This window comes from Uranotaenia lowii, chromosome 3, assembly GCF_029784155.1.
Source record: "Uranotaenia lowii strain MFRU-FL chromosome 3, ASM2978415v1, whole genome shotgun sequence".
Classification (NCBI taxonomy): domain Eukaryota; kingdom Metazoa; phylum Arthropoda; class Insecta; order Diptera; family Culicidae; genus Uranotaenia; species Uranotaenia lowii.
Genome location: NC_073693.1, coordinates 291,500,757 through 291,526,009, shown reverse-complemented (window position 1 = coordinate 291,526,009; position 25,253 = coordinate 291,500,757). Strand labels below are relative to the sequence as shown.

At 35.8% G+C, this 25,253-nt stretch overlaps 2 protein-coding genes across 2 annotated transcripts in view; one reads left to right on the top strand and one right to left on the bottom strand.

Moving 5' to 3' along the window:
• Positions 1–25,253, bottom strand: part of LOC129751268 (ATP-binding cassette sub-family B member 6-like) — a 182,176-nt gene that overhangs the window by 97,926 nt on the left and 58,997 nt on the right.
• On the top strand, positions 13,355–16,258 carry LOC129751272 (luciferin sulfotransferase-like). The gene is made up of 4 exons (XM_055746672.1): positions 13,355–13,471; positions 13,555–14,070; positions 14,129–15,548; positions 15,609–16,258. The coding sequence occupies exons 2-3, from the start codon at positions 13,733–13,735 to the stop codon at positions 14,742–14,744; spliced, it is 954 nt and encodes a 317-aa protein (XP_055602647.1). The 5' UTR covers positions 13,355–13,471; positions 13,555–13,732; the 3' UTR covers positions 14,745–15,548; positions 15,609–16,258.

Below are 25,253 nucleotides of genomic sequence, written 5' to 3'. Positions count from 1 at the left end.
TTTCAGTTCAAATTATTTTTCTCCATAGCAATTTTAAGATATATTCTTGATGAAAAAGCATTTTCTCAGCCAATTAAAGTGAATTCTAACGTCAATTAAAAAAAAAGATCCAAAGAAAACTGTATCAAAAAATTATCTTCTGCCAATTAATGATTTTAATATTTAAATCTTCCCACCTTTGATGAACTGAAAAATTTACCTTTTCGAAAAAATATTTTGAAACTTGCACAACCCTAAAAATGTGTTCCTCGAAATTTGCTTTATGCTCAGATAATCGTTTCTTTTTCATACATTGCAGAAAAAAAATCAAAGTCTCATTTACATATTTTATGGCAAAGCTAGAAGAATATCATCTTCATAAGGAAAAATCTATCAGACAACACTAAATCAAGATTGCACATGGCATCCTCTTAAATAAACGAATATTTAAAAAAAAATCATTTATTTTCACGATCGCTTACAGTCACCCACATTTCTATATGATTAAAAAACCAACTAAGTATTCTATTTTAGAGCTGCTAAGCAAGCACAAATAACAACACTAGCAATAGCGTGACATCGAAATACTTATTTCGAATATTACAAACTTTTAAAAAATCCAAATGACGATTTTACACACTTTACAGCTGAAGTAAGCAGTTCAATGACATTTTCATATTATTTAATGCTTTTATACCATAAACAAAGACGCACTACGCTTTTGAAGCACATCGGTTTTTTTTTATTGATCGATTTTTTTTAATATTTACATAACAAACTTAAAACTAACACTTTTTCCTTAAATCTTATTGCACTCTCATCAACTAATACGAATTAATCAAATCATATTTACATAGTTCTGAAAATGTTTCTGGAAAATAAACATATTGTTCCATCTTAAGGATCGTACTCTTTCTTTAATTCCATTTATATTCATATCTTTTCTCATTTTTATTATGTATGTTATGCATTCTAGAGTCAACCATAATCCTGCCTTATACTTATAATTTTTCTTATTATTTGTAGATTGGAATAAATCTTCTGCATCAGTTATATCTAATTTGAATTTCGTTTTTAGTTCTTTATTTAACCAAGGCCAAATAATTTTAGATCTTTCACATTCTTTAATTCGATGCACAGTACTGTCCTTTAAGTTACAAAAATCGCATTTCGAAGAATTTAGCCCCATTACATTGTGCCTGAACATTTTATCATTTGCTGGAATTAAATCTCTCAGCAGGATAAAAAAGGAAGACTTCTGACCTGAGCTAAGGCAGTTTTGATTGCAATTTTCAAAAATAATTTCTCTTTGAAGGCTCGGCAATTCTTTTTCCACTTTAATATCAATGTCAAATCGAAAAAATCATAAATTAATTTACTGGTATTGAAATTTGGAAAAACTCGTTATTCATTTGCCAATGCTAGCCATTCTCGCATATTCCTGGAGAAGATATTTTTATTGACAATGCGCATAATAAAGTCGTGCGGATTTAGCTGTCCATTTCTAGTGTATAAAACATAATGCTTTTGATTTTGTTTCGACATCAGCAAGTGCAATTCCACCTTTATAGACCGGTAGATACAATTCTCTGTGTGATACAAAATAAAATATCCTTTCCGTATAAATATGCTAGCAAGCTGTCTTAAAATACTTATATGTTTGTTTTCCATTGGTAAAACTTGTGCAATATACCATAGTTTTGAAAAAAACGTAGCAATCCAAAATCCACGATTTTTTAAACAAATTTAAAGTCTTTTACTATGTATGTTGGACTAATGTCATTTTAATATTGTTTATCAGACTATTGTAATTTTTATCTATAGTAGTTTTAAAATTTGGAAAAAAATACAATCCTAAAATTTTAACACTTTCTTGTTCTTTAATTTGCTGTGGTCCAAAGTTACAGTTGTTTAATGTTATAAAATTGGATTTGAAAACATTCTTTTAAGTTTTGAAAAAATACTAAAATAACAAAACAACTGCAAAACTGTATCAAACTCATGATCATTTCTTAACAAAATATTGATGTCATCTGCGTAAGCAATAACTTTTATAAATTTATTGTTCAAGAAAATGCCATCAACATTTTAATAAATCCTTCTTATGAGTGGTTCTACAAAGAGTGTGAATAAAGCCATGCTTAATGGACATCCTTGTCTTACTTGTAACAGCATCGATATTTGTTATTTTTGCTTGTGCACCCCTAAAAGTTATTTTTAGAATGCTACTTCCCAGAGCATTCTCTGGCTTCAAACCCTTAGCCACTCAGGGATAGTACTCCCAGACTCCCGCATCAGTAACTGGAACTCACGAGAGTGCTCTTTAATCGAGGCACTCAATGACGTCGAACCCCACCGCCCAAGAGCACTCCAGATATGACGTCACGAAGGAATCCTCTTATTTAAATGAGATATGATTGCAACTGGAGTAATAGCTGTGCGTTTGGTTTATATGAAGCCTGTCGTCACCAGCTGGTTGATATGCGTCCGGTTATTAACCCCATCGCTAGACTAGTATGAATGTAGTGGTAACCGGGTTGTTGATTTCGCTCCACCCGAACTTGACCCGAGATCGGAGATCAAAACCTCGAATGAGATGAAAAGGTCTTGATAAGAAGAAATTTTCTTCGGAGAACTTCGTGATTATCAGTTCGCTAATAATTACGAAGTTCCGGTTACGAAAACCAATAACTTTTTTTGTTCTGAGGGCTAATGCTTTTTCTCTTCCACTTTTCTCTGGACTGTGAAGTAGGCCGGATCGGTAAAAATTTATGTTTCGCGCGTTACTTAGTACACCAAGGTACTATAAATAAAATTAAACGTGGTCTTAACAATTTTATAAAAGTTGCATTTTTTCCCTCAGTTTTTCCCTCCGAGTGCAAGTTAGAGTGCAAATTGTTTTACGAGTGCGATTACAGTTTCGATAAAGGGTAATTTATATTTTTATTGAAATCTCAAAGTGCGTTTGGATATGAGAACTAATGTAACACACAGATTCTCGGAGGAGCCGATCCACCTACAACCCGCTATCATCCAGCCAGGGAAAGGTTACCCAACGCACCCAGCGATCGTCAACGGCAAACCCATCTCCATCACGTGGTACGTTTCGACCGACAATAAACACCGCAGATTGGCGAAACGGTATACACGAGGCGGCAACGGTTATTTTGGGTCCAAGAGTAGCATCGCTTCATCCCGCAGACGACGCACGGCGATTTTCCGGAGACTTTTCCGCTTCCGGTGTAAAATCAGGTTTGAGCAACCATCCAACCCGAGTGAGTACATACTTAATTGATACCACCATCGACATTCTTCCGTTCTTATCTAGATCCTCAATTGAGCGGCACTCACCAAGCCTACAGCAACAGCTCAGTTGGTTCGGGTGGTGCACATAGAATGACGTGTACCCCCGAGGTTGTGAGTTCGAATCTTGTAGAGGAAACAATTTTATTTTTGTAAGTGCCACGCTACGGCAGCACTTCCGAATTGATGAGCATATATCCGATGGGTAATTAATTACATCCACCACCCAAAATAAAACCCTAAAACCGCACTTCTGATAGGAATTTCCTAGGAAAAATTCCACACATGGCCAATTGAATTAAAGCGCTTAAAGCAAATGCACTCTTGTAAATTTCTGAGGGAAAAGTAAGCCAGGCAGCGCTTGCGAGCGTTGAGAAGTTAGCGGGAAAATCTCCCGAAGGAAAATGTAAGCAAGCAGCTAGGAAAATTCGGGAAATGAAATTGTAAACCAACCCCCACTAACACATGCAAAATTTTGGCGAATAGAAATCTTATTTCAAACGTTATTTTGATGTAGCTTTTATTTGAGAGTTAAAGATCACGTTTTTTTTCGGTTTCCGTTTTTACTGGAAGTCTGGGTTGACTTCCGTTTTTGACTCTTAGTTTTCAGCCCCCTTTCTAACCTCCTGAGCAAATCTGGGGAATTTTGGTCGGGGAAAGTGGGCCCTGTGAAGATTTAATTTGAGAATCTTATTCTTATTAAGTTCGTGTTTTAGTAGACAGTTTACGATCAGACACTTAAGTGAGCGGACGTGTTTTTGAGAGTCGTACAAAGTTATTGTGAGCTATCTCTAACCACGCGGTCACTAGAGGGGGAGGCCCTCCTTTTGGTCTTTAAGTAAAGTTTCCTTGCACCAACAAGGCCTGGAAATGTCGGACGGTGTCGTTAAAAATACCATAGTTTTTCGGTTCCCGGAGCACGCTGCCGGACCCACGCTTGTGGAGATGGCACGGTTCGTTAAAAATTTCGATGCTGACAAGAACAAGATGGAGTCGAGCTATAAGATTTCGGACGAGAGATGTGTATGCATCAAATTTAAAACGGAACAGGATATGAAAGAAGCCATTCTTCAGAACTCCGAGAGTCAGGAATTCAGATATTCCAATGGGAAAACCGTGCAAGTGCAGATGTCAATAGCAGGTGGGTGCTTGCGTTATGTTCGGATATTCGATCTTCCTCCCGAAATATCCGATCTAGAAGTCTCTGTTGTACTTGGAAAGTATGGACATGTTAAACGCTCTGTTCGAGAGAAATTTCCCCCAGAGTTGGAGCTCAATTTGTACACTGGTGTCCGTGGAGTCTATATGGACATAAAGAAAGACATACCATCAACGCTGTACTTTTTGAACCGTAGGGGTCGAATCTACTACGAAGGTTTAAAACACAAATGTTTCGTATGTAAAGAAGAGGGCCATCTGAAGGCCAATTGTCCGAAAAAGTCAAGCAATAATAGTGTTCCAAGCATTGATAATGACAACGCCATTCCTGGTGGTAGCCATGGAAAGCCAGAACCCAGTTCGTATGCAAATGCACTCAAAAATGCAGTAAACCACAACGTAAATGAGCACCTGAGTGAAAATGCGGAAAAGTTAGAACTCAGCATGGTTGTGCTGAAATCTTCTATTGGAGAAACTAAGGAGAGAGGAGAGGAAGTGAGGGAAAACGACGTAGTCGACGATGGTAAAGATGGGCGAGAGCGAGAGGTTGATTCGGAATCTAGCGGAGAAGAAATGGACACATCGCAGACGGGGAAAATGGAAGAGAGGCTTGGCAAGCGTCCACTGATCGCGGAGAAATCGACGTCCGATACGGAAGGTGATGCGAGAAGGTACCGAACTATCGAGAGGGGTAGGAAGAAGCTGCACAAAGCCGGTGGAGTTGACCCGATAAACGCTTTGGAAATCATCGCAAAAAAATCGCAGGAGCGAGGTAAATTACGAGAGCGATCTGGTGCAAACAACAGATCGCGCAGTCGGGTAGATGATGGTAATAAATCTGTCAAGTGAGAAGTGTTCATGTTTGGTTGTTGGGTGGTGGGTTTTCTACCTTCCTTCATGTCTGTATATATGTATATGTGTATGTGTAGTTTAAAACTCGATGCACTATGAATTTTACTAGAAAAATAGCTTCAATCAACATAAATGCCATTACAATAAACGTCAAAAAACTTCTACTGAAGGATTTTATAATTAACAACGATTTGGATGTAGTCCTGCTACAGGAGGTGTCGTTTAATGATTTTAGTTTTCTTCCAAGCTTCCATGCTTATGTAAACAGGAGTGATGATAATGTGGGTACCGCCATACTGATCAGGAAAACGCTTGATTTTGCACAACCTTTGCTTGATCCTAGTGGGAGGCTTTCTTCTGTAATGCTCAATAACATAAACATAATTAATGTATACGGTCACTCAGGATCTCAGAGAAAAAGTGAGAGAGATGTTTTATTTAGGGAAACAATTGTTCCACATTTGAAGAAATCTAATACCAGGTGGACTCTTGTGGGAGGAGATTTTAATTGCATTTTAGATGCCAATGATTGCAAAAGTGACGTAAAACAGTTTTGCAAAGGCTTAGAAGAATTAGTAGATTTATTGAAATTAAAAGATATTGGAAAAAATAGTCATCAATTTACATTTTACAGACTGAATTCAGCTTCGCGATTGGATAGATTCTACGTTGACTCTGATTTCGCAAATCACGTTAAGAAGTTTGAAACTCTCCCGTTACCTTTTTCTGATCACCATGGAATAGTTTTGACATTCAGGATAAATCCCTCTGAAGTTGCCCCAGTTTGGGGGCGAGGATACTGGAAAGTAAATGATCAAATACTTAGAAATGATGATACTTGTTTGGAATTTCGAAATATGTATTTAAATTTGAAGAAAAGAGTGAAATACAGTAACAATTTTTCAGAATGGTGGTCATACGATTTCAAATCGAAAACCCGACAATTTTTCAAAACAAAATCTTTTGAGATGAACCGTAAACATGCAGTAGATAAAGCTAAAAACCTTCGAATTCTAGATAACCTGATGGAAAGCCAAGCTCTAGGAAAAAATGTTTACAATGAAATGCAACAGGTTAAATCTGATATACAGTCCCCCCACAATCATGGGTCACACACAATTATTAGTCACCGATCATTAGAACTGCTGATATCTACTAAACCAAAAGAAATTATATCATATTATTATTTTTAGTTTATCGACAATATCATTAAAATGCATTAAAAATATTATTTGTGGGTTTGATAACAGTAAAATTGCTGTTTGAATACTTTTTATCAAAGGTGAACTATAAGCTGTGGAACTATCGCATAAAATTCCAATGTTATAAGGTTGACATTATAAACCGTTAAGCCCCTTATGCGGATATTTCAAAGATTCCAACCAAATGAATTGGTCCCATATAAGCACAAAAGAAGAGTTTACATTTTCCAAATAAAACTGAGCGAATGAAATGCGAAAATTCAATAATATTTAGCAAAATAAAAGTGACCCATAATTGTTACAGAATCCACCAAGTTTCACACAATCATGGGTCACTTTTTCGCAAGCAAAACAAAACATTTCTTGGTTGCTAGCTCAACCCAATTGGCCCTTGAACGTATACTAGCGAACAATGCCCCTGAATGTTTGCCAAAAACTTGTTGATTTTCATGTTGATATTCGGGTGTTGCCATGGACTTCTATGTGACTAATAATTGTGTACAATATGACTAATAACACTAGTTTACAAAATTTTAAAAAAATCGTGAACTTGATTAGCTGACCAACATTTTTAATGTAAAATCGGGCGCTGAATCCGAAAATGAAATTCAAAAAAATCTCAGTAGAACCGTTTTTGAGTTATGCTCCAAATATGAAATTTCGAAAAAATTAAAAAAGTTCTTGTACTTAGTTTAAATATCTCGGACGATATAACAGTAATTTGAAATCCCTCTTTTGCATATTGAAGGTGAATATGTTTTCTATCGATCATCTGAACATTGTTTTTGCGTTTGACCAATAGTATTGCTAATATTAGTGACTTTATGAGAAAAAAATGATAAAAAACGCATTTTTTTAGAGAAAATTTTGTTTCAACGAAAGTTTTAGACTCGATGGTAGCATTTAAAAAATCTGATTTTCTTTTGCGCTTAAACGTCAATTTAAAACAAAGATTTCAAGTGGTTATTTATCAAAATCGGTTGAAAATTGAAGAAGTTATGGCTACTTTATCATAACTGAAATTTTTGGAGTTTTTAATAATTTAACGAACCGCAGTACACTTATCATAGTATAGGAAGAATGAAACATGATAAATCTCACTCGCTTCAAGTCAAAATTATTTATTAGCTTACCAGAAAGTCACATGCCAAGTTTCAGGAAGATCTGACCATAGGGAGGGGTTGCTTAAGTCTCAAACGTGAATAAAATTTTGAGGTATTTTGCCCGGAAGGAACGAAAAATACTGGTTTTTCATCAATAACTTTTTTCATCACTAGCTGATTGTTTTTTATGGTTGATTTTCTTAAAGCCTAAGTTGCGACAAATATTTCACCCGAAGACTGTAACTCGATTGGATTTGAAACAGAAAAGTTATTGCGGTTCAAAGGCCGCAAATTTTGTCCAACTCGCAATGAGTACTTTTTACCCATTGCGTTTTATACGACAATTTTCGACCAAAATACAATCTTTGAACCGCAATAACTTTTCTGTTTCAAATCCAATCGAGTTACAGTCTTCGGGTGAAATATTTGTCGCAACTTAGGCTTTAAGAAAATCAACCATAAAAAACAATCAGCTAGTGATGAAAAAAGTTATTGATGAAAAACCAGTATTTTTCGTTCCTTCCGGGCAAAATACCTCAAAATTTTATTCACGTTTGAGACTTAAGCAACCCCTCCCTATGGTCAGATCTTCCTGAAACTTGGCATGTGACCTTCTGGTAAGCTGATAAATAATTTTGACTTGAAGCGAGTGAGATTTATCATGTTTCATTCTTCCTATACTATGATAAGTGTACTGCGGTTCGTTAATTATCAAAAACTCCAAAAATTTCAGTTATGATAAAGTAGCCATAACTTCTTCAATTTTCAACCGGTTTTGATAAATAACCACTTGAAATCTTTGTTTTAAATTGACGTTTAAGCGCAAAAGAAAATCAGGTTTTTTAAATGCTACCATCGAGTCTAAAACTTTCGTTGAAACAAAATTTTCTCTAAAAAAATGCGTTTTTTATCATTTTTTTTCTCATAAAGTCACTAATATCAACAATACTGTTGGTCAAACGCAAAAACAGTGTTCAGATGATCGATAGAAAACATATTCACCTTCAATATGCAAAAGAGGGATTTCAAATTACTATTATGCCGTCCGAGATATTTTAATCTATGTACAAGAACTTTTTTAATTTTTTCGAAATTTCATATTTGGAGCATAACTCAAAAACGGTTCTACTGAAATTTTTTTGAATTTCATTTTCGGATTCAGCGCCCGATTTCACATTGGAAATGACCTTCAGTTTACTGAGTTCAAAAATGCTGTAAACTAGTGTAATTGTTACAAGCTTCAATTTTGACCCATAATTGTGGTTTTGGAAAACGTTGATTGTTTCGGTAAATTATTTTATTTTTCAACAAAATTGGAAACAAAATCATGTTTAAAATCAAAGAGGGAATACTTAATGACTGAAATTCATGCAAAGCTTGATGTTTGGTCCACTAACACCCGAATGAACGAACATTTTGTGGTGAAATGGTACGTTAAGTGACTAATGATTGTGGGGGGACTGTACTTGCACTTGAACAAAAACGTATTCTTCACCATGCAAGCCGTTTCCAGCCATCAACTATGTTGGAAAGTGAAAAAATTAGTATCTTTCAAATGTCGAAACTATTGAAACAGGAAACCAAAAGAACTAAGATGAAAATAGAATCCCCCGAAAATAAAAGTACAAAGCAAATAGTTTATGATTATTACAAGGAAAATTTTAAAATTGTACCTACGTTATCAAACCCACCGAATCGATTTGAAAATATTAATAAGTACCTAACACGTGATCAAAATGATATCCTAGTGTCTCCAATTGATGAAAACGAATTGAGAAGTACAATTAAGGCTGCGAGTAAGAAAAAAACGCCAGGACCAGATGGTCTGACATATGAGTTTTATGAACAACACATCGAAGTAGTTAAAGATGATATGTTGAAGCTTTTCAACGGTTTTTTAGATGGCTCAATTATGATGCAAGAGAACTTCGCAAGTGGAATTATTAAGCTTATCTTCAAGACAGGAAATTCAAATGATCTTGGTAACTATCGTCCTATCAGTTTGTTAAATACCGACTATAAAATTTTTGCCAAGATAATTGCCAATCGTTTATCAAAATACACTCAAAATCTCCTTGGTGATGGACAAACAGCTGGTGTAGGAAAAAAATCGTGTATTACTAATTTGGATCGCCTAAGAACGATAATTTTGAAAGCACAACAATCAAAAAAGTAAAATGTGCAATTCTTACATTGGATCTCCAGAAAGCCTTTGACTCTGTAAATCATACAGAGCTTTTCAACGTCTTGCGAAAATTTGAATTTTCACTGCAATTTATTGCATTGATTAAAAATCTTTACACAAATGCTTCTTCTCAAGTTATAGTTAATGGAACCCTGACAAATTCTTTTCAAATACAACGTTCTGTTAGACAAGGTTGTCCCTTGTCAATGATTTTATTCTCGTTATACATTGAACCGCTGATACGAAGATTGAGTGATAACTTACCTGGTATCTTTCTAGATGGAAATTTTCTCAACGTTTTCGCGTATGCGGATGACTTAACCTTGATTATCCGAAATGATGTTGAATTTGACCAAGTTCTGAAAATAACATCTGAATACGAACTGACTGCTGGTATCAAATTAAATGAGAAAAAAATCAGGTTTTATGCGTTTAAATAACTGCGTTTTGGGCCCGCAACAAATTACGGAAAAGAAAAGCTTAAAAATTGTAGGGATCATTATCAAAGCCAACTTTAAAGAAATGGTACTATTGAACTACGAAAAATTGATAAACTCACTAAAACACACAAGTCGAATTCATAACTCAAGGAAATTAAATTTATGGGAAAGAGTTTTCATTCTCAATACATATTTACTTTCGAAGCTGTGGTATGTAGCACAAGTCCTTACTCCAGATAATAGTCACATTGCGGAAATAAAAAAGATAGCTGGATATTTCTTGTGGAACACGAATTTTTTTAAGGTTGCAAGAAACCAAATGTATCTAGATTATGCGAAAGGAGGACTTAAACTCATGGACCCTGAAAATCAGTGTAAAGCCCTTTTTATTAAAAGATTGATAGTAGATGATGACTCAAGATTCCAACATTTTTTCCTCAAAAATAAGCTTAAAGGTTTAACCATGAATTCCAAGAAATGAATTGACATAGCGAAAAATCTCCCACAAGATGTAGTTTATAGCACACGAGATCTTTATAGTAAGTTTATCAATGATTTACAAATTAAGCCCCAGATAGAAGACAAATATCCCGAAATTTGGTGGGGATGCATATGGGAAAATATAAGCAAAAACTATTTGACATTAGAAGCAAAATCATGCGCTTTCCTAGTCTTTAATGACGTTATTTCAAACAAAGTTAAGATGTTTAACTTTACTAACAGGGTTGATAGTCCGCTTTGTGATTTGTGTGGTAAACCAGATACTAACTTTCATAGAATTAAATGTTGTGTAAATTCACATGTTGTTTGGCAATGGGTGGAGAAAATTCTCAAGCATAATCTTAAATTAAAATTTAATGATCCTGATGAAATTCTGTACTGTGGTGTTTCCGATAAAAATTATAAAAAGAAAGCAGGTCTTTGGTTAGTGGTTGAAGCTATAGCGTATAATATAGTGCATTTTAAAAATCCTAGTTTATTTTGTTTCCAGAAAATTATCAGAGAGTATAGATGGAATAATAGAAAAGTATTTGTAAATCATTTTAAGACATATCTCGATATATGTTGAGATTTTACCTATTTACTACTATTATTGTATGAATGTTTAATACTAAATATGTTGTAATTAGGTTAAGGATTTGTTAAATAAAGTTTAAAAATTTAAAAAAAAAAAAGTAGCCAACCGGAGAATTTATCTATTATCCAGGTTGTTTTCCTGCGAATTTGTTCGAGGATTTTGTTTGAGGGTCAACAGGTCGAGGAACGGTGGGGTGATTGGTGATCAAGGGCCATACATAATATACCCACCCTATTGATGGGTCTCTTAGCCGGGCAAGCATCAAACAGGAGGATGATCTCTTCGGAGTGGCGCATATAAATCATCCGCTTAGCACCCCGATTACTCCCACGCCCCAACTGCCTCCCGTTGCATACTGAACTACAAATTTGGAATGATTAAGTTAATAAGCCATTCACTAAAACCTTTGATGTAGCGTTTAGATAAAGTATTTTCAAAAAATTTAAAAATAAAACTGGAAATCCAAACTGATTCAAAATCGTCTACAGAAAAATCATGATCAACACGATCAAAAGCGTTTTCTAAGTCTATTGTAAGAATTGCACATTTAATTTTTTTATTATCATTGGCTTTGAGAAAAACATCTCTTAAGTCCAATAAGTTTTCAACACAAGATCTTGACTCTATACAAGCTGATTGTCCATGATCTATTAATTCTGTTAATAAAGGTCGAAGACGTATCCACAGCATTTTAGTCAAAATTTTATTATCTGTGTTTAACATGCTAATTGGTCTTTTATTGTGAATATCATACTGATCTCCTTTTTTAGGTACTAGTGTGATAATTCCTTCTGTAAATAAAGCTGGTGGATATTGACCATCAATGAAATAATCGTTAAAAAGTTTCAACATTTCTTCTTTAACTTCTTCAAAGAAGATATTATAAAACTCATAATTTATTCCATCTGGTCCTGGGGATGATTTTGAAGTAGCGTGTTTTATGGCAAATTTCAACTCTTCATAACTAAAAGGGCGAGGTAAAATGTTAACCGATGACTCATCTAGCTTTTTAGTGATGCAATCCAAAATGCCTTCTCTATCTTCATCAACTGTAGAGATTTTTTTAAAGTCTCTGCAAAATGAGTATGAACAAATGATTTTAATTGTGAAGAATTATCAATAATTTCGTCATTTACTGTTAATTTTAAAAATTTTGATGGAACGTTTCTCTTCAAAACGGATGTAAGCTGGAACAAGGTTAGCTGATGATTAAATAAAAATTCAAATTTAAAGTTATATGAATCTTTAAAGGAATTGATCTAACTAAACTTAAAAAAAACCCATTCAAGCATGTACACCAAATTCCTTGATAATCGGTCACGATATGGAAACTTTAGGCTCGTTAGGTCAAGAAGGTTCGCAGAAGTTTGACGACAAACATTATGGCACGAGCTTTCAGCTTTGTGAGCGGGTTAGAACAAATCATTACAAAACTTTGAACTTTGAAAAAACCTGATCACCAATCTTCTGTTGTTTTTCTGCATTATTATAAAGCTTCCCAAACTTTACCTGCAATAAATGGTTTGGTTCGTTAGGGTGACCTACAAGAGGAATGTAGTTCAAACAGTTCAAATTCACAATGTTTTTTTGTTGATTCAAGTTTCACGAAACCCTAAGTTTTAAACTTTCTACGATCAGACACTATTTTTGAGAGAAAAATTTGTAGGTCCATAAAATACAGCGCCAAAAAATTAGAGCCACCCCAGTGAATCGCCCGATCGTGCAATTGTGTTAGTAGATTCGATTTGTTTACTTAAATAAATTCAGCCTCTTTTATTTACTTCCCGATTCAGTAGTTTGGGAAAGTATACTCGGTAAGAGTTCAACAAGTGAAAAAAAATTTTTCGTGATCAATATCACGCAGTGGTTCATAAGAATGATTGAGTGACCCCGTTTTAGCTTAACTTTTGTGAAGTATTTATGTTGTCAGTACCCTTTTGCATTTTGTATTTCTTGTGATAAAACGGAGCATCTTTTTTTAAATTTATGTCTATCTTGAATAACTAAACATTCCGCCTAAGCTCTAAGCTTAATACTCAATGGTTGAAAACATATGAGTTTTTGTGCTTTTGTAGATAACAAGTTTATCTACATTATCACAAAGTTTATTGTATCTCGAAACGCATGCATGTTGAAAAAACACAAACATTTCGCTTGCTATCGACATACAGGTAAGAATAATAAAATAAAATATCTAAACACAATTCCACAAATAAAACAAATTTTGGCCTTTTTCATCAAATCACTCCGACAGCTTGTAATCATTCTGCAAATATTGAGCCATTTATAATTGCACCGAAAATATTTGGGCCATACATCAAAGATAAAAACTTCTCACGATTCTCGATACAAGATCTTCAAGGCGTTGTCTTTTCAATTTCTGTATTGCTTCTCCCAGTGGCTGTCGTGTTTTTCGTCAGTGTCGATAAATCATGGCTTACGAATACCTTCCAATAACAGATCCGACTTGGATCGAAACAAAAGAGCAGCTCAATGTTAGTGATTACATTCAGGTGAGGCCAACAAACTGTGCGGATGTTCCAATTGGTATCCCGAACTGGGAACCTCAACCTTGCTGTCTCTCGGAACTGTTCAAAAATTGGGAACAGGAGCTCCGCACCTTCGAAGTAAAGTCGGATGACGTTTGGGTGGCCTCGTACTCCAAAAATGGAACCACCTGGACCCAGGAAATGGTATGGTTGATTTGCAACAATTTGGATTTCGAAACGGCTCGCAATACCCACCTCCGGCTGCGGTCGCCCTTTTTGGAGTAAGAAGATTTCGAAAATTACCAAGCGTATGATTCACTAATGAAGTCTTTGTTACAGAATTTCAACTCTCCATAAAGATCGTGGAAATGCATTCGAATTGTTGAAAAAGATGCCTGGTCCTCGAGTCATCAAAACACATCTTCCTGTAGGTCTTCTGCCTCCTCAAATATGGTCAGTGAAACCTAAAATTGTTCACGTTAAACGAAACCCCAAATCGGTAGCCGTTTCCTACTTCCATCACTCGAAAATGACTCACTTCAAGGGTGATTTGGACCAGTTCATCCAATTGTTAAAAAAAGATCTTCATTACTTTTCACCGTATCATTGCCATGTGATCGAGTACTACGAACTTCAAAACTATGACAACATTCTGTATCTCTGCTACGAAGATATGAAACGGGATCTACGATCGTCAGTACTGAAAACTTGCGAGTTTTTCGGCAAAACTTATACGGATGAACAAATCGATAAACTTTGCCAGCATTTGTCATTCGATTCGATGAAAGCCAACGATACGGTTAATTATAAGGACTTTGGAGGAGAAGGAATGTTCATGCGGCAGGGTACGGCTGATGGTTGGAAAAGGGAACTGAACGATCACCAGATAGCCGAAATTGATCGTTGGACTGAAAGCGCTGTAGAAGAAAAGTATCGTCACCTGTTCAATGCATAATTTTAATCTGTTTTTTTAGTGTGATAAAGGAAAAATTAAGAAGAACATAATAACTTCGAAGGTTTTGGTGTGTATTTTTAAATGTAGTGCATAGTTTATATTGTAGGATTTTTCATTCAGGAATTCACTCCGAAAAAATCCGTAGGTACAAAATTGCAGGCATGATGAAAATTCACAAATCAGACCTATTCTGGTTATAAAAATAAAATGATCCCAAACAACCAAGTGCTTCGAACGACAAGGAAAAACTGAACTTGACCCATATTTCGCTAACGCTTCTCCGTTTGTTTGTAATCAAATTACAAACATGACACTGCTTCAGTAAAATAACGCCAACCATTACAGATAAAAGCTTATCTAGAAGCCGGGTGAAAGATCTGCTCAAAGCTCTTTTCAATCTCACTCAGCTCCCATTTCTTCGGAAGTCTATCAATTCGTTTCAGTTAGTCTCGAGTCTCGAGAGAACATGGCGTTCGAATACTTACCAATAACCGATCCAACATGGATTGAAACAAACGAACAGTTAAACATTAGTGATTACATTTTAGTGAAACCAAAAAACTATTCCCAAGTTCCCATTGGCATTCCGAATTGGGAACCTCAACCTTGTTGCCTGTCGGAACTGTTCAAAAATTGGGCACATGAACTGCACCAGTTTGAAGTGAAGCCCGATGACGTTTGGGTAGTCACGTATCCCAAAAATGGAACCACTTGGGCTCAGGAGATGGTTTGGTTGATATGTAACGATTTGAACTTCGAAACGGCACTCAACACCCACCTGCGACAGCGCTCACCATTTTTCGAGTAAGATAAAGTTGAAGTATCAAATTTTAAAATCCTCAAAAAAAAACATCTTTTTCGCAGAATTTCCACTTTAGATAAAGACCGCGCAAACACAGTTGAGTTCTTGAAAACTGCACCGAGTCCTCGGATAATCAAAACGCACTTCCCCGTGGCTCTTCTACCGACTCAAATATGGACGATGAAACCTAAAATTGTCCACGTCAAACGAAATCCCAAATCCGTTGCGGTTTCCTACTATCATCATTCGAGGATGGCTCACTACAAGGGCAGTTTGGATCAATTCATTGAATCGTTCAAGAAAGATCTCGAATACTATTCGCCTTATCATAGCCATGTTATCGAATACTACGAGCTTCAAAACTATGAGAACATTTTGTATCTCTCCTACGAAGATATGAAACGGGATCTACGATCGTCGGTCCTGAGAACTTGTCAGTTTTTTGGGAAAACTTACACCGATGAACAAATCGAGCAGCTTTGTCAACATTTATCATTCGATGCGATGAAAGCCAACGACAACGTTAATTACAAGGATTTCGGAGGCGGAAAGTTTATGCGTCAAGGTTCGGCTGACGGTTGGAAGAGGGAGCTGAACGCAGATCAGATAGCCGAAATTGATCGATGGACTGAGAGTGTTGTCGAAGAAAAATATCGATACCTATTTGAAGCATAAATTGAAACAGTCTATTCAATGCGAGAATTTAATTGAATTGCGAAAAACGGATTTAAAGGTTGAACCTTAACATACAATGTTCATGGAATAATCCCATAAAATAAAAAAAGCCGTTTACATAAAACAAAAGAAGAAATATTCCGCATTTGTGTAAGATAAATAAAACAAATATATCAATTCTCAGGTTTAAGTTTCAATATAACTCTCCCCAAACAACAAAACAATAAATTTACCCAAGTACATACCACAGATTAAACCAACTAGCGTTAGGAAGTTTTATTATGGTTTCATTATGGCATATTTTTGTGCAGCTCGTTTTACGATGGTTTTATTGAAGTCATGAAAAATGCTTATCTTTTTGTTTCGATCATTTGTTTTCAGGTAGTTTTGAAAACGCTATTAAAGCTGTTACTAAATATACTTTTCTTGTTTCGATTATAGTCGTTTTACCATCTTTTAGGCATTCGCGACTTTATATCAACATTGCATTTGGCGAATAGTTATTAAAAAACTCATCCGGTACAACTCTGTGTTTGACATCGGCTCAAGAGGCAACGGACTTGCCAACTGAGCTATATAGTCTCACTAAGTATACTGTTTAAGTTGTTTTGAAAGAGTTATGATGAATGCTCTGTTAAAACTACAATAAAACATAAACTTAGAAGTTTGCTCCTAGCTTTCTTTTGCATGTTTTATAATAGCACTCAATGCTTGATTATAAAATCGCCAAGAAACTTAGTGACAGTTCTCGATCAAGATGTCAAAACAAAACACGCTCAGGTTAGATTGCACTTATTTGAATTGGTTTTTTTTATTTTTACACATTTTTGATAAGTTATGTGTGTTGTTTTTGAGTTTAATAAAAAAAAATTTATTTTTTAAAAACTTCAAATCCCCGGAAGTGTTATGAATGTCTTTACAATATGATGATTGAATTAAAGTAGGAAAAATTGTTACTTGACGCCATCACTAATCCAAGATGGCGGCTTCCGCTTTTATTTTCGTAAATATCTGAAAATTTCATGAAATATCCACAATATGGGTTTTAGATGAAAGGGGGTTTCGTTGCCCGACGCCATCTTGAATTCCAGATGGTGACTTCCACTTAACTTGAAAATACTGTAAATGACTGAAAATTGCATAAAACCCCCACAATATGGCTATTAGTTGTAAGGGATCAACGAGTAGAAGTTGAATTTCGCTATCTTACGCCATCTTAAAATGGCGGCTTTCAAAAAACTTTAAAAAATGCTATCTGACGCAATTTTGAAATCCAAGATGGCGACTTCCGCTAAACTTTAAAATGCTGTTAATCACTGAAAATCACATGAAAGCTCCACAATATTGGTATTGGATGAAAGGGCTAAACTAGAAAAAGTCGAACTTCGCTTTCTAACGCCATCTTACAATCCAAGATGGCGGCTTCTGCTGAATATTAAAATGATTTTAAACACTGAAAATTAAATGAAATTTCCACAATATGGGTATTGGGTGGAAGGACTAAACTAAAAATCATTGATCCAAGATGGCGGCTTTCGCTTTTTTTTAAAGCTTTAAATTACTGCAAATCTTATGAACCATCCACAATAAAAGATATTTGTTGAGAGGGATCAACGAGTAGAAATCAAATTTCGCCATCTGAAGCCATCTTAAAATCCAAGATGGCGGCTTTCGATTAACTATAAAAATGCTATAAATCATCGAATACCGTATGAATCCTCCAAAAAATGGGTATTAGTTAAATGAGATAAGCTAGAAGAAGTTGAATTTCGCTATCAAACATCATCTTTAAATCTAATTTTGCGGCTTCCGCTGAAATTTAAAATGCTGTAAATAATTGAAAACCGCATGAAACCACCAAAATATGAGTATTGGTGAAACGGTTGAACGAGTAGAAGTAGAATTTCTCTAACTGAGGCCATCTTGAAATCCAAGATGACGGCTTTAACTTAACGCTAAAATGCTGTAAATGACTGAAAATTGCATAAAACAATCACAATTTATGGTGAAAGGGATCAACGAATCTTAATAGCTCAAACAAATAATATTAAGTGCAACAAAATGAAATAAGATGAAAAAACAAAGTACAGCTTGGCATAACAAGTTAAAATTATATACAGCAAGATAAAACTTGATGAAGATAAAGATGAAGCATCTACAAGATAAATCTAACTTGAACAAGATAAAACATGACAAAACTAGATGATTGAAAATAAAGACAAAACTAGATAAAAGGGTGAAACAAAGCAAAATAATTATAAAACAAAATTAAACAAGATGAGATAAATGAAGATAAAAAAAAACAAAAAATAAAGAAACAAACTAAACAAAATTAAGTAGTTAAAACAAGATTCAATGCAACAATAAAAGGTATTGAAAATAACCAAGTAAATAAAATTTATTAAAAAATATGCATTTTGAATTAAACGGAAGCCTTCATTTTGGGTTGACCTGGTTTTTTTAACATTCGTTACCTAATTTTATCCTTTTTTAAATTGTTTTAATCTTTTTTTTTTGTAAATTCTTTATTTGAAACGGCTCCTACCTTTAGGCTTTAAGGAGCCAAACACGTTTTCTATTTTTACAATTTTCATGCTTAGCTTAACACTTGTTTAGAAGAAAAAGGAGTGATAAGTGATAAGTCTTGTTATTCTTGTTTATGTGTTTTATCTCGATTTGTAGCATTTTATCTTCTAACGTATTTTTAACCTAGCTTGAACTTGTTTCGTTTACTTGGATAATGTTTTATCATGTTCTATTTTGTTATTTTTTTCTTTTTTGCACTTGTTTCTTGTTCTATTTAACAACGTGTTTTTTTTATTGTTTTTGGTTGTTTTATCATGTTCCATCTTGCTCAATTTGGTAAAATCATGTTTAATTTTGTTTCATGATGTTCTGTTATGCATTTTCTAGTTTTCTAGTGTTTTGGATTATTTTAAATTGTTTTATTTCTTTACACTATGTTTCATTTTGTTTTGGTTTTGTCTTTTTGTACCTTGTTTTAGTATATTTTATTTTTTTTTTTTTGACTGGTTATAAATAAGATGAGTATTTTGGTTTTATTTATCATGATGAATCTTGGTTAATCCAGTTTCATTCAAACGCATCTGAATCTTACTAGTTTTGTCTAGTTTGATCAAAAAACGAAAGAACATAAGCCGTAAATATCATGATTTTTTCGAAAAAGATACAACGGCTCACCGGCAGGACTTGAACCTGCAATCTCGGCGTCAGTACAACGGCGCGTTAGCCAATTTCACCACGGTGAACATGATGAAATCGGCCAACACGAGCAATCGAGCTCTGCCGATCAACTGCTGGACCTTTTATCGAAACACCATGTATATTCCGCATGTGATCTTTCCCACTATTGATCTCTCTTGTTTCTCTAACCCCAGCCATCGACTCGGGATTTTAGCCGAGCGAGCACATGGTCGATTGCTTCGGGTTTGCCGCAACTTACGGTCAGATGAAGAATGATATTTACGGCTTATGTTCTTTCGTTCTTTGATACCTCATGTTTCTCTAATTCTTTCCATCACCTACGAAAATGTGATCGTTTTGAGGTACAAAGATGTACCAAGCGATTTCATAAAATCAGTATTGATTTCAACAGAGTAACACCTCTTCTTGGTGACTTTAACCAATCGCAATTGTTCTGGATTCCGGGTCAGAGCAACAACATGGTGTTGGAATCTTCTTCCATGATAAATTCTGCTAGTGCTACACTATTGGATGGAACGACATTGAATGGAGTTAGTCAACGAAACGGGATACGAAACTCTCAAAACCGAACGCTGGATTTGGTTTTCTCAGATGATTCTATTTCGATCAGTCCCATTATCGAAGCCAGTGGTTTCATTGTGCCGATAGACGTGTATCACCCTCCTTTGGAATTTGAAATTTTCTTCCCGAATCCTATCACTTTTGTTGAAGATTTCGATGTATCAGCCCGTGATTTTAACCGGGCGGATTTTGATACTATGAACCGTGTTCTATCTGAAGCTGACTGGTCTGAAATCCAAAGTTGTACTGACGTTGATGTGGCTGTTTGTATATTTAAAGCAATCCTGGATGACGCTATTGATAAATCCGTACCCCTGGTGCGGCCTCCTCTTCGACCTCCTTGGACTAATGCTCACTTGAAGCGGTTGAAACAGACACGATCAAAATTGCTACGGAAGTTTAGTAACTCCAGGTGCCCATTCGTGAAAATCAAATTGAACGCGGCTACTAAATGTTACCGGATATACAACCGACTTTGCTATCGTCGTTATGTGCATCGTACTCAGACTGAACTTCGTCGCAATCCAAAAAAGTTCTGGAAATTTGTAAACTCCAAACGGAAAGAGTCTGGGCTTCCAGCTGTACTCCAATTAAATGATCGTATTGCCATGTCAGCTGACGAAAAATGCGACCTTTTTGCGACGCACTTCGCCAGTGTTTTTTCAATCAAATCGCCAACCGCTAGTCAAGTGAACGCCGCAGTAACACGATTACCCATCGAAGTGCTGGATCTGGATGTTTTTGCTGTAAGCGAGGAAATGGTGTTAGAGGCAAAAATTAATCTGAAAAACTCCACGACAGCCGGACAGGATGGCATACCGGCGTGCGTACTGAAAAGGTGTTGCTCTTTACTGGTGAAACCTCTGACAAGCATTTTCACTCAGTCTCTAGAACAGCAAAAATTTCCCACCATCTGGAAAAAATCGTTAATGAGCCCACCCAAGCAACCAAAAGTCGCTCACTTACTTAAGCATGGAATTGCAAAGTTCGTATTTGGCTGAAAAAAGATGTTTTGAGACTTTCAGGTGCTCATATTACCTTAAAAGTTACCTAGAAACCTTCAGCGCCTTTGAAAAGGTGAAAAAGATGATTAAGGAACTTCTAAGCGCATCTTACGAAACTTCATTCAAGAAAGGCGCAAACGTTCGCTTAGCACTTTCTAATGACCCGTTACGGAACCATCTTGGTAACGCGAAGAACTTGTTTGCACCTTTTAAGAGACATGTCAAATTTTCTGCCACCTGTCTATCAAAATTCACATATGTTGATTGTTTACATGAGAAGAACTAAAAACAGCAATCAATTATATAAAAATATAATCTAATAATCGATCCGTTTTTAATTGTTTCTTCGCGTAAAATCCAGGATCAGAGCCATCAAAATGGACCAGGAGCAGCAGGAGCTAACATTTGGAAAACATCATCATTCGAATGGGGCTGGTTCCGGCCGGATTTAGCAAATACTGTGACGGATAGAAGCAGAGCCGAAAAATTATATACCGTTCCATCCAAGACCGGTGTCCACCCTTCGGTAAATACAACATCAAACCAGGAACGACGGATAGCATTCGTTCTATCAGATCAACGCCAGTGTTTCAGATAATACCCACACCCAGCCGGAAGCTCCTGCTGTTTTCGGTAAAAAGATAATCTCTCGCGTATGTGTGTTGAGTAGTTATGATAAATAATATTTTATGACGAATATGCTTGTGTATTTTATTTATTCTACAATTCATTTCCAAAATTGAAACTCTAATTCTAATCGAGTAAAAATATTCAAAAAAAAAAACATTTTGTTTAAATACCACTTTAAACAACCTCTAAATGTTACGCTGGTTTGGTCAGGGGGTTAGCGGAGTTTCGTTTCATGTAAGAGAGCAGTGGTTCGATTCCTTAGTCGAATAGCAGTTTCTTTGTAATAAAAATAATGTTAAAACATAAATCAATGAGTTAAACCAAGCTAGACCGGTCAATCATCTGGTTGTCAGAGCAATCTGTCAAACCGATTTTTTTTTCAGCGCGTAGAAGTTTTTAGACATTCCCTTAAGGGCTGATTAGCATTCTCTACAGCTTCTTTAACGAACTTTAAAGTAGCTTTAAGAACTTAAATTTTGGGCTGTATAGAATTCTCTAGGAACATGGAAAAGGGCTGATTAAGCTTCTATGAGCACGTTTTAAGGGAATTCTGGTTGCTTGGGCAGTGTACAAAAAAGGTGACAAAAAAGATGTTCTTAACTACCGTGGTGTCACATCGCTAGCTGCCTGCTCGAAAGTATTTGAGAGGATTGTCAACGATGTCATGTTTTCGGCTTGCCGGAACTGGATCTCTGAGAACCAGCATGGATTTTTTCCTAAACGCTCTGTAACTTCAAACCTGATGGTTTTTACATCCTTTTGCATATCAAACATGGATGCCGGCAAACAAATCGACGCGATATATACCGACATTTCCGCGGCATTTGATTCTGTAAACCACGATATTCTTCTGAAAAAATTGCATCGATTGGGATTTTCCGAGCGATTGTGTGCGTGGATCAGAAGCTACCTAAGAGATCGTCGATTGGCTGTGAAAATAGGTTCAGCTGAATCTTCTGACTTCATTCCAAAGTCTGGGGTACCCCAAGGCAGCAATTTGGGTCCTTTATTGTTTACGCTGTTTTGTAATGATATCAACCTGTTGCTCATTGGATGTGGAGTTCTCCTGTACGCGGACGACTTAAAAATATTTTTAGTCATAAACAGTAAATCTGACTGTTATGAATTACAACGCTTCTTGGACACAGTTGTAAACTGGTGCGCCAATAATTTACTAGTTTTGAGCGTTACGAAGTGCTGTATTATCACGTTTGGGCGTAGGAAAAATCCATTTATTCATAATTACGATATTCTGGGCGAGCAGTTGCATCGTGTTGAGGAGATAAAGGATCTTGGCGTTTTGTTGGACAGTCAAATGACTTTTAAGCGGCATTACTCTGTGGTACTCGAGAAAGCTAACCGAATGCTTGGATTTATTATACGTTTGAGTAAAGAATTCACTGATCCTCTCTGCTTGCGAGCTCTGTATTGTTGCCTGGTGCGATCAACATTGGAATCTGCGAACCTAGTATGGTGGCCTTTTGAAGCTTCATGGACAGCGCGTTTTGAAGCAATTCAACGTCGGTTCGTTCGTTATGCTCTTCGTGAACTACCTTGGGAGAATCCTTTAAACCTACCGCCATACGCTCATCGTTGTGCTCTGCTTGGACTTCATACGCTGTCGGATCGTCGTTCCATCGGTCAATCGCTGTTTGTGGCAAAGATTCTTCGGAACGAAATTGACTGCTCCTGGTTACTTGCTCTCCCTGGAACCTAGAAGCACGCGATATGGCAGTAACGACCCTCTCCGTTCCGCAAAAATATGCTTTCTTCGTTATTATGCGGTCTTCGACTTCAATGTTTCCATTTCAACTTTTAAACGCCGTATTGAATCTGACTTAAGTGACCAACTGAGAAATTAGGAAAAGTATCATGTAATGTACAAATAATATTAAGTAGATCATTAAGACACCTAAATATGTCAGATGATTTTATAACAAATAAACAATAAACGATAAACAATAAACAACACCTCCCTGTATAACTGGTCTACTCGGAACCTTGAGCAGCACTGATTGCTTCTTCATTTGACCGTAAGTTGCGGCAAACCCGAAGCAATCGACCATGTGCTCGCTCGGCTAAAATCCCGAGTCGATGGGTGGGATTCAGCCTTGCCAGATCTACGGATTTCTCCGTAATTCTACGGATTTTAAGTAATTCTACGGAGCTACGGATCGATGCTCGAAATTTACGGCTTTCAACATTTCCTACGGATTTTCTACGGATTATCGAATATATTCAAGGGATTCTGCGGATAAATGAAAATTCTACCTGACGACCAAAAAAAAAGGTCATCAAGTTTTGTTTTACCAAAATCAGTACAATTTTCGATTTTCGTAAAATCTACGGACTCTTATCAATCTGGCAACGCTGGTGGGGTTAGATGAACAAGAGAGATCAATAGTGGGAAAGATCACATGCGGGATATACATTGTGTTTCGATGAAAGGTCCAGCAGTTGATCAGCAGAGCTCGATTGCTCGTGTTCGCCGATTTCATCATGTTCACCGCAGTGAAATTGGCTAACGCGCCGTTGTACTGAAGCGGTGAATGCAGGATCAAGTCCTGCCGGTGAGCCGTTGTATCTTTTTCGAAAACTTCATAATATTTACGGCTTATGTTCTTTCGATCTTTGGTTTCTCTAATTCTTTCCATCACCTACGAAAATGTGATAGTTTATTTAATTTTAATGAGATTTTCGACCATTAACAGCGTTTTAAAGATTAGCAGAAGTCACCATCTTGGGTGGGGTCAGATATCGAATTTAGCCTTTACACCCAATACCCATATTATGGGGGTTGAGATTTTCAATCATTCAAAGCATTTTTAAGTTTAGCAAAAGCCGAAAGTTTAGCAGACCATGAAATATTTTTTATTTTATTTTTTAAAATAAATATTTTATTCAAATTTCCTTATTCTAAAGATTTGACGAGGCACATTTATTTTAAGATACTATTTCATACACATTCTACCTATAATCTTGGCAGTAGAAAAGAGGCTCAAAATATGGTTAAAACATTGATTTTATGTTATTAATTCTACCGGATCATATCTCAATAATGCAATCATCATTCATCATCCTTCATGATTGCTAGAAAAAAAACTGGGAGAACTCACGGAATCGAAAAAAAAAACACAAAAATGGCTAACATTAAAGCTTTGGAGACCAAAAATTTATAGCGTAGTGATTTTATCGAAGCATAAAAAACTGGCCATGATGACAATTCTAAAACATCCAGATTTTAGCTTTGTTAGAGTTCTGGTGATGCATGGAATGCACTTTACCTTGTAATGAACGTTAAATCCAAGGTCCTAACGAATGTTTGGTTGACGATAATAAAGCTAACATTATTATTTGGGTATGACAGGTTTTGGAAGCAAATATTGGTTCTTCATAAAAGCTTAAAAAAGTACATTTGTTAGGAAAAATATCAGGATTCATTCCTGATATTCCTAAGCAGTGAAATTCGAAGAAAAAAAAACAACAGTTGTATCGTGTACCTAGGATTTTTTTATGTTAGTAAGTGTTTTTAATGTTTCATATATTGTTATCCTTAAGTGTATGCAGCATAGACTAGTTCACTTTTCGACTTTTTTCGACATTATTTGCTTA